The 11095-nt window shown below is 45.8% G+C and overlaps 1 protein-coding gene across 1 annotated transcript in view; it reads right to left on the bottom strand.

Moving 5' to 3' along the window:
• SLC35F4 (solute carrier family 35 member F4) overlaps positions 1-11095 on the bottom strand; it is a 107234-nt gene that overhangs the window by 33741 nt on the left and 62398 nt on the right. Inside the window, exon 4 of the mRNA XM_019518413.1 lies at positions 5045-5264. Coding sequence (XP_019373958.1) covers positions 5045-5264 — 220 coding nt within the window. The remainder of the gene's footprint in view (positions 1-5044; positions 5265-11095) is intronic.

The raw sequence follows: 11095 nt of genomic DNA, 5'->3' as shown, positions 1-11095 counted from the left end.
GGGGGGGGGGTGGAAGCAGCAAGTGGTGACCACCCACATCCGCCACAGACAATATCAGTGGCGAAGGGGGCAGATGCAGAAGGTAACCACCCACAGAAGCCGGCAGCACCTTCAGCAGCGGCCAATCTCAGCAGGTGGCACATGCCCCCCCCATGTCTCCCTCTACCCGTCACCTATGATTGGGCCAGACTCCTGCCTGCTGCCTATACACACAGCTCCGCACCTTCAGTACTCTTGTGACCCAGCCAGCTCCTCCACCACCCAACACTGCTGCCCAGAGTCCAGGGCTGAGCAGCCCTAGCGTAAACTGCTCTGCCTCAGCTCAAATTGCTGCTGTCCCAGTGCATGTCTAGATGTCTCACCCAGGAGTACTTTATTCATGCTCAAACTGCTCTGAAGTTTATTACTTTGAATCAACTGCATGTGTAGATGCACCCACTGATACTTAGGATCTTCTTCACCAGCCTGAGCCACATAAACAACCCACTCCCTATTTATGTTACTTTGTGGCCTACAAAAAGCTATCCACATTGTTTCCTTTTCTTTGACTGGAGCCTTTCAATTAACCCAGTGGCTGACTAATTCTCTCCCACAGATGGCTTTACTAATGGGCAGTAGTAACAGGAAGTAGGATGCAGAGGGCAAGAAATCAGAAACAGGAAGTTGTGGGATTGCTCCTAGTAGATCTCCTGTACTCAAATACCCAAGGAAGTGTCAAATACATTGAAAGGAGGGACAGGGTAGGGTGGGGTAGGGTAGCATAGGGTAGGAGTCTGGTAGGCCAGTACTGATTCTCTGAAGTTCAGCAGGCTCTAGAGTCAGGCCGGACTACAACTAGGGTAGACGGTTGGTAGGTACTGGCTTGTGGGCACCCTTAATGTTAAGCCTAAGCACTGCAGACATTAAGTATGTAGCTAACTTGTGCTGCCAGTGCATCTTCACTGATATCAACACATGGTCCAGCTAAAATTCAGCTAAGCTACCCAGGGCTTTGTTACACGTTACTCTTAACATGTGCTATATTTAAATTATAGTAAGCACTAATACAACTTAGATAGGGTTATGAGCAGTTGCATGTTTATGTTTACTACAGTAATTTAAATACAGATCACAGCACTGCATGGGAGACTCTCAGCCCTGGGATCTCAGGAAGTCTTGCTGTGTCTAAGCGCTGAGGCCTGAAAATCAGCTAATTTTCAGGTCTCAGCCCTGCCAACACACCAGAGGGCTCAAGATCCCCTGATTTCCAGGTCTCAGCCCAGGGACCCAGTTGGAGACACTCATGAGGTCCTGGGGCTGGAACTCATAATTGATCATATTATCTCCATGTATCAGTCTCATATGAAGCCAACATGTTACATAATACAATTGGGAAACAATCCTCCCTGAAAAAGGCATAACTCTACTATGATATCTGAGCCCTTAGCATGTGTTATGCAGCATGAATGTTGAGACACTAGCTTTTTAAGTGAAGTTAATTAACACAGGCTGTGTGTAAGGCATAGCATAGGGATGTGAAAGGTTAGACAACCATTTAACGTTTAACCGATAAGTGCAATGATAACTGGTTAGCTTACTGGTTATCCTTTAGCTCTGGGTGGGCGCAGTCTGGCAGGGAAGGTGGGAAGGGAAGCCCCGTGGTGCCCCAGCAGGAATCACAAGGCAGCAGGGCAGCTAGGAAGGAGGGAGGAGTGAAGAAGAGGGGAGGAGGAGGGGGACTAGTACTCATAGCCTAAGAGGAAAACAGAGCAGCCTACCTAATGACTCATCAATTAAGCAATTAGCTGCTCCTTCACAGATGCTGGCTCCCTCCCTCCTGCACAGGGCTTCACCAGGGCTGTGTCGTCTGGCTGGGCTTGCCCCCTCCTCATCTCTTCCCACAAAGGGCTCCGGGCAGCAGCTGTGTCATCGGTTAATTGTTTAACCGATATAATTAGAGGAGGTTAAACAAATTTTTTTTTAAACAATATTTACATCCCTAATGTAGCAAAGTCACAACCTCTGCCTGCAGTGTAGACACAGCCTTAGGCTCGTGAACAACCTCACGAGAGTTGCTGGGAGCAAAGACCTCCTGCTCTGGGGGTGCAGAGTATTTTGCAAAAGCAGGCGCAGAATTTTTTAGTTCTTTATGTTTCTGTCTCTATTTCTCAAACAACCTAATTATACTGCTCGCACAGTGCCTGGGGAGTGGAAGCACTGCAGACACTGCCAAAATGCAAAAGACTGGATGTGTGTTGGGACTTCTCACAGTCCTCTGTCACATTCGATTTCCCAGGCATTCACCTGCCTGATTATCAACATCATTAAAAATCTGCTCGTGGAAGTGGTGCTGGGAAATGGCATTAATTACCCCTTCGGCATGGCACCATCAGAAATCTACCAGCTCCTACCAGTTAACGGCAAAACCACCTCCTTTCATGTGCAATTGTTTGACATTCATTTCTTCAGTCGTGTATTGTCATGCAAATGGCATTGCGTTTATAGTATTAATACCGCTGTGTATTTATAGCAAAGTTTGACACTGCTTCCCTCCCCTGGTCCTGTACTACTTATTCCCTAGTAAAATGAAATAAATTACAAAAATCAAAACCAGCCATAATACATTGTCACGTGAAATTTCTTTATGCTGCCTTCTGGGGGGAATCTATCGATCTTGTTTGCCCTTTGCGGTAACTAGAAAGGGATTTTTTTTTTTTTTTTTTTTTTTTTTACAAAAAAATCTGAGCCGTTGGCAAGCCAAGGGTCCAACCCCTTCATGAATGCTGCTCCTAAATCATGCTTGTCCAATACTTATTCAGCCTCCTCTTGAAAGCCTCCAATAAAAGAGATTTCATGACGTCCCTGGGCCGTTTCTCCACTGCCTGACACTGCTAACGGTAAGGAGGTTTGTCCTGAGCTCTAGTCCAAATCTACCTTGCTGCAATTTCAAACCACTGCTTTGTGTCCTGCCCTCGGCTGGAAAAAAGAACAGTTATTCCCTGTCTTCTTTTTAGCAGCCTTTCAAATATGCGAAGAGTGCTATCATGCTCCCTCTCTTACTCCCCTTTTCTTCATGGTAGACATGCCTGGGTCTCTCACCCTCTCCTTGTGCAGCCTTCCAACCCCGGTAGCATTGTTGCTGCCCACCCCGGACCCTCTCCTGCTTCTCCACGTCGTTCTTAAAGCATGGAGCCCAGAACCGCACCTAATATTTTTGGATGAGGCCACTTCATGCAGTTACCCCAACGTGCACAACGAAGCTAGGCTGCCCCAGGAGCAAACTACTGGAACTGCCTCACAAATGATTGCCTTTGAATTTCCCTCCATCTAGCTGTAGCCGATGTCTCCTGAAGCTGCTACTTGGTTATTTACAACTAGCTGTAACCTGCAAAACATGCGCGATTACATTTTTATTGCAAAAGTCTTTCTTTAAATGCAGGATTTCTAGTTATCCTTTGACCGAATACTGTAACGGAATCTGTAATGGAAAAATGTCTCACCCTTGAGAGGCACTATCCCTGCCGCCCTCCTGCCGTCTTCCCGGGGCAGCCAGCCCGTTCCCAGGCAGCGGGAAGATGGTGGGGATAGTGCACAGGGCGCTGGAAGCTGAGCTTCCCCAAGCACACGTGGCCTTCCAGCACCCTGTGCACCACTGGATCCAGTGGGTGCTGCCTGCAAGCTGGGGCTGCACCCGCACAGCTAGCGCCCTGCCAGGACAGAAGTAAACTGGTGCCTACCCCATAGGGAATACTATCAGCTCACTCTTCTGTGCCACCTCGGAGGACAGCTGGTACACAAGTGGGTGGAGGGGCACAGCCAGGGGTCTGCATATCCTTTGCCCACTCTCCCTCCGCTGCCACACCGACAGCGCAATTCTTTCACACCTTCCTCCACATCCAACAAGCGGCTTGCGACGGAGCCGCACGTGGAAGGGACTGCAGAGGGATCTCTGGAGGATGCGTTTTTTCCATGCTGCCCTCTGCAATCCCTTCCACAAACCCACTGCCACAACACTGCTCTCTCTGCTCTCCCATCTCCCCGGAAATCAGCCAGGTCATTTGACTCAGGTTGGGCACAACTGATGTTTCTTGATTTCATTTTTTTCAGTGGCACAGGTAATATTGATAACAACTGTATTTATTTTGGCCCTGCTTAAACTTACTATTTGAGTCCTTCACTTTAATCGGATGACTCACAGGTGCAGGCACAGGGGTGAAGACATCTTGTTAGCCAGGGGCGGGCAATTATTTTGGGCAGAGGGCCGCATACTGAGTTTTGGCAAGCCATCGAGGGCCGCATGACAGGCAGCCAGAGGCAGATAAATATTAATTTTCTAAATTTTTTTTAGGGGCCCTCTGGGCCAGATGGAATGGGCTGGTGGGCCACATCTGGCCCACAGGCCGTATTTTGCCCACCCGTGTCAGACCCTCCAGAAGCGTGAGTTCAAGTCTCGCTCTTGGCTCATACCCCCCAGTCACCCCAGTTATAAATGGCAACCTAATTATTTGAGCTGGAGAATTATTATAAAAGCCTGCGCCCAATTTAGGTCCCACGTAATGCCTCTTTTACTGGGAAATGCCCAGTTTATTGTAAGTAAAAACATACAGTATATTGGGAAAAGAAAAGAATAATATTAAATGTGGTCAATTTATCATCTACCCAGCAATGTAAGTGGAACCATTTTGAAAAGCACTTAGGGAATTATCACACATGTAAAAATAAATCAGTAAAACAGCACGTTTCCCTTTGCTGACTGTACTTCCGAATTCTACGCCCAAGTTGGAGCAGCGTGACAGAGCCATTGAAAGCTTGTTTTTAGCTCAGTTGACTAATTCACCATCAGAGTATCGTAGTTGTCTTAAACTTTTCATCTCCTGTTATCCTGGAGCCTGAAATTGCTACTTGATCTTCAATCTTTGATTTGCAGCACATAGTTAATGAGAAATGATTCACAATGCATACATGATTGGCAGCATAATGGCTATCTTTAAATAATGGATTTCAGTTTGATTATGAAAATCAAGATGGTTGAAAATTATATATATATAGATATATATGTTATTACCCTTACGCCCATGAACCTGTCTTTCAGCACAATCCAAGAAAGCAAGAAGACAAATGCTTTGTTACAACAGAACAGGGCAGAGACGTCTGTGGCTGTCAACTTCTTTAAAGCCAGTAAATACAGGTAATTAGTCAAAGTCCACAGAATAGAAAAGGGAGCAGTCCTTTTAAGAAAGAGTTTCAACGTCAGACCATCTTCACCAAAAATCCGACTGCATTCCCTAAGAAAAGAAAACAGTTTTACACTCAGCTAGTATTTGCGTAAAGTTGGCTCGAGCAAGGAAAACAAGTTCTCGGCTTTTATCACGTGCCAGGTTTAGTCATGGAAATGTTCGAATAATCCGTACACCCCAAGAAAGGACTGTTTGTACACTGGCAGGTTATATACAGACTGTAGCCTGTTTTCCTGGCTATTTAAAGCAGTGAAATATTATAGAAGCAACTTACCTGGAAGACCTACGCTCTATACAATAAATACATCAGAAAAGTTACTGTCACATGCATAAGTCGGGGTATCGATAATACTCAGAGCTTTTAAGCATCTATCTGTCCCGTATAGTCAAAGCTTAACACTGCAGTTCTTCTTGTGACTTGAAAAATTCCTGCTGCTTCTCCCTCTCTAAGGTGAGTCTCTTTCTGTTATTAACTGGGGTATAACATTCAGAAACACCCTGCATTTCACTGTAATGCAAGTACTCTGAAATCTTGAAAGTGTTAACTACAGAGCATAATACTTCCAGACAGCTCATTGTAGGTACAGGGAAACGTTCTCGCCATCGGTAAAACTGACCAAAAGGAAAAAAAGCAAAGAGAATTGGTTTTGCAAAACAGAACAAGCTTGATTTGAGGGGTCCACTATATGAAAAGCTGCATTCACTAGGATAAATGGAGACTTTTTTGTGGATAAAAATTGCAAACAAAATACAAGGCTTTGCAAATACTAAATGGGAACTTGTAGCTTCATTCAGCTTTGAAGGAAGCTCTTGAGGCTGGTTAATATTGGGTGATGCAGGAATGTCAGTGCTTTTATAGACAAGCAAAGTGACATTATTCGAACTGAATTCCTGGATTGGCTCAGAAGACTGCTTAAGTAGTTAAATATCCTGTTTGCTTAAAGGCAGATGACTGTATCGCCTTTGAACTTTCATGATCTTTCCTAAACCAGGTAAGCCTGTCATTAGCAATTTTACTTTCTCTGTATTCTAGGTCTATAGGATTCTTTAACAACTTCAAAAGCGTACTGATGTCTTAACACAGCAGGCGCTCTCACAGTACTATATCATGGCATGCTTTACCTCACCATTAAATAAATCATAAAGCTCCATTCCCATTTGCCTGGCCTCCAAGAAATTGGATCATCATTAGTACACGGTAATATTAAGAGACTTAGACTAGTTTCTTGAGACCTTAAACGCACATTGTTCCAAACCCGTGATAATGTTTAGCAGACTTTATAGACACTGGATGTATGCAGGTTTTATTAGCAACTCGAGGGAAGGCGTCATAGTCAGGTTAGAATGGTTAGTATGGTTAGAAGTAGTCAACTTTCCAACTACTTTGGGGAAATCTTTTAAATTATATTTTCAGACTTTTCCACATTTTTACTTTTGCCAGGCAAAATTCAAATGGACTCCTCTCGTGTTTTTATAAACTGCTATTAGTAAAACCATTTAGTTCTCAGTCAAACATTTCAGTTTCAAAAACCCAAACTAGAAACATTTGACTGAGCGTTCTGCTTGGCTACCGCTTGTATTCCTACAAGATATTAGTCACTATTTCATTCTTTTGGTTATTATTAATCAGATTAACTTAGCCACTTGAATATCTTTCTTTTTATCTTGCAGCTATTACCTGCAGAGTGCACCAAATCCAATAATATTTTTCCGTTATTGGTTCTTAATATCCTGGCCATTAATTTAAGTGGTCCCTCCCTTAAAGGGACCTCATTGATCATTTAGGGGTTGCAAGGGATCTCATGGGTCATCTAGTCCAACCCCCTGCACAGATGTCCCTGGAAATGAAGCAAAGAGTAATAAAAGGCAAGCCTATTTCTTGTCACACTTTGAAGAACTCATTCACATCTTTTCTAACTCCTATGGCCTTGGGCTAAATGTCACACAGAGGTGGGTTTTTGAATTTTGCTTCATAAGAAAGTCCCACCAGTTTTCCACCTTATTGCCCTTCTTAGTGCCTTTCTAATCTTGCCTCCAAAAGTTGTTGCTTTCTTAAATTCAATTTCTACTAACTGCAGTTGTTGCTGCAGCTAATAATCCACTGACATCACGATTTTTAGAGTCTGCCCGTTTACAGGTCATTCTTACTTTGATATCCCTAGAGGAAGACCTGCCATGATGTCACCTAAACTAATTTTTACCCAGGGGAGCACCTACGTTCAATTCCACTATTCACTCCCGCACACCATGGAGTCATTGCTCCCTTTCCAGCCTCTGAAACAAGCTGTTCCATAAAGCAGCAGTGTTTGGTAACAGTAAATTGCTTTTCCAAACAGTGCCCTGCTTCAACGAGTCAATGCCGGGCTAGTGCAAGTCATTAAGAGCTCATTTAGTTCTATTGAATATCATTTTTCTTACAATTTTGCAGAAATGCTAGCCTGCTGTGTGGAAAGAAAAGGTTTTGTTTCCCACAATTTCTCCTATCGCGTATCCATAACAAAATGATCTCTGCGGATGCACGTAAACCCATGCTGAATTTTAAGCGTATGCTTATGTCTCTTTGATTTCAATGGGAATTAAACGTGCTCAGATGCTTTTAGTGAATGAACAGGGATCGACTCAGGCCTGCTGTTAAAGATGAACACGCACTTAATTATTTTGCTCAAACTGGGGATGTAACGGCTACACTTCTGCGGTCTCCCTCGTGCCAGGGAGGGAGACAATTAGACGCCTTGATTCCAACTGCACTGAAGGCCTGATGTTGCAGCATAGAAATCAAAGGGAGATTTGCCATTGATTTCAGCCTCCGGTCTTCTCCAAAGGCCCCTGCGACTTCCCCAGGCAGGAAGACTCAGAGGGAAGCTGGAGAGTATCTGAGGGATGGACTCCAAAAGTCCAGGAAAGCAGATGCGGGTTGCTGGATGCATGGGACTTTGGGGACTATTATAGGGAGATGTTTCGGACTCCACAAATGCCTGGGACGCTCAATGCTGTCGGCGTTCGCTATCTTTAAGTCCCTGGAAATGCAGGGGGGTGGAGGGGGGGGCTGATTTGTCCAAATTCATGGGCAGGTAGACAAGTCTAGAGAAGCCCCGCTTCCCAGCCACCTGGGGACAACTGCACCTGTTGGTTAGACCTAGCAGAGGAAGGCAATCAAGCCAAGGGCAAAAGAAGGTATAAAACAGCTGGCCGGATCAAGATCTCTGCATCCAAAAATGGATGGGAGCCCGGGAGAGGGCATCAGAGAGGAACAAAGAACTGATGGACTTGTCTGTGCCTTCCAGGATCCTGCGTGGCTGATGGGCAATGCCCAGGTGGCAAGTATGTAGGTAATAAGCACTGCTTTGTGATATGTTTTCTCAGAGGCACTTCTATCCTAAGATAAGTAGCACTTTGCTTTTTGAACACTGGCTGGTCATGGTCGCCGAAACAGCAGAGACAAGGCAGACTTGCAAAGGTAATCCCAGTGCATCACAAGGGTCACCATATAATTAGGGTGATGGCCTGGGTGCAGAAACTGAGCGTGGCATCAGGGGGTGTCAGGACCTAGCTGGCAGCAAAATTGTGACACAGATAATCTCCAAAGGCAGGCACAGTCTATTTAAAGCCGGCCCTCTGGTAAAAATAGCAACTTCTGTTGTGCATGTAGCCCTCGGCCTTCGGCTTTGGGCAGCGTGCCACATTCTCAGGAGTTCTGGCACCTCAGGCGATCATTTAGTCCGTGCCCTTGGAGCCGGTTAAATATTATGCACAGCAAAATATTATGCATTGCACATGATACGCTGTGTGCTCATCCCTGCAGAGGAACCGGTTCACATGCTACTGACACACAGCGACCTCTGGAGTGTAATGCAGCAGCAGCTGCTTTTAAATAGCACTCAGCAGTACCGTAGATAACCGATGTGAACAACAACTCCAATTAGGGGGAGTGCAGACAGGGAGACTGTATCTAAAGCACCCACATTAGAATTTGCATGGGCCCGCAATTTTGTTGCTCTTTCAGGAAATTTCATGGATCTTCAATGGCTAAAAAATATCCCCCCCCTTCTTTTGGGTCTCACGGGCACAATGCCTCCAACACTAGGACACTGACCCAGAAGGCACAGAGGTGCTTAGGATGCAGAAAGATGTCACACTTATCCCAGGATAAACCATTTTATTCTAGAGCAAAGCCCAATCGTACAGAGGTCCATATCCATTGTCCCATTATGTATTATAAAGAAGTTCCTAGATAAGAGGTAGTAACAGTTTATCCCAGGATACTGGAAAAAAATAATCTGCATCGCTATGCTGGGATTGAATCAAAAGCAGACGATAGGCACTGCAGTCAGCCACTCACTACACCCAGATGAGAAGGGCAATGTGTGTATACACCAACCCTAGGGATCCTTTTGTACTGGGACAAACACAAGCACAATTTAGATCCAGGGCTGAATGCAACATCTGTTCCTAGCCTTACTGATGGCAAAAGCCCCCGGTTCTTCCACGGAAGTACTGACTCCACCTGACTCGGTTTTGACTGTGAGCCCTGAGAAGGTCACAACCTGCATGCGTTTCTCCAAGACTCGGTGCAGAAGGCGACGGTAATGGTGTGCCTAGCCCTCAGGCCAGAAGCGCTCCGGGGGGTGACTTCAAGAAGGCAGATCCACAAGCATCCCTCCAGCAAAAGCTGCCCAAGAAGGGCACTGGATCTCTGCATCTCACAACTGTCTTGTTCCTGCCTTCTCGCAGTCCTGGCCCTGACAATTTGGGGGCTGCACCGGGATAAGAGTCCGGGCTCTCATCTTAGCAGCTTTCAGAAATAAGGATTTCTGTGGGCCTGCGCAACACCCAAAGAGCCCTGGAAAGTCAAGGTTGAGCTGCTACAGCAAGAGCCGGCAGAGGAGTGTGCAGAAGCAAAGGGCACAAGACAGCGAGCGTGACAAATTCATTTCTTTGGAGCGCTGCTTCTGCTTGGACTGTTGCCCACAGCTCATTACCTTCCACTGTCCTTGTCACTAGAAATTCAAGACTTCCCAACAAATTCATCTCTCACTGGTGCCTGCAGCCATCAGCGTCTCTACTCCAGACCCGAAGGCTACTCCGAACCTTCTGCCTTTCCCTTCCCTCCTCAGCCCAATAAATATCCCGCATTAAGTGCCAGAGGGAAAGCGCTCAAAGCCTGCAGTCTTTGCCAATAGGGAGCCAGGGCTTAAGAACTACTTAGTGGTATCCAAATGCCGTGCAGCTATTTCATTTTCCCAGCCTAGGGACCAGCTGCAACTATCGCTGTGTGCGGCCTATTGGCAAGGGTGGGCTTTCTAATAACAAGCTTACCAAGCATTAGCAGAGCTTGTTATTCAATTGTTAGGAGTTTTGCCTCAGTCCTTCAGACACGCTTCGAGTTCTGTCGCTGGTGCTACCTTTTCATCTACAAATTGCAGGAAAGTATCAAGATTTTTGTTAACGCTGTCTGCCTCGAGAAGGCAAAAATTGGGAATGGAGTCAAAAGACAGGTGATGCCGGCAAGTCACTTCCAAGACCCCCCCCCCCCCCCCCCCCAAAATTTTTTACTCTCAGTAGTAAACTCAGGGAGGTGAGAAACATGAAAAGTCGGCATTTCAAAGCAGTTTTAATGACTAATTCATGCAATCAATCGGTCCCAAAGCTGAAGGCCCAAGCTTTTATCCTAGGAAAGAAGACTTCTGAAGAAGCAGCAACACAGGCTGAGTGGCTTTGAGCAGTCAGGGTGCTACAGGGAAAGGAGATGACACTGTCATTGTTTTTGGAAGATACTTCAGACCCTTATGTTTCATGTTCGGTGGGAGGTTCCCGTTAGACAAAACAAGGCTCCTCTACTCCACCAGTGGATCACTCCCCATTCCAGAAACACCCCCCCC

The sequence above is a fragment of the Gavialis gangeticus genome, unplaced genomic scaffold (genome assembly GCF_001723915.1).
Source record: "Gavialis gangeticus isolate Ggan-Ray unplaced genomic scaffold, GavGan_comp1, whole genome shotgun sequence".
NCBI lineage: Eukaryota > Metazoa > Chordata > Crocodylia > Gavialidae > Gavialis > Gavialis gangeticus.
The sequence above is the reverse complement of the archived record's forward strand: the minus strand, read 5'-3'. Positions and strand labels throughout refer to the sequence as shown.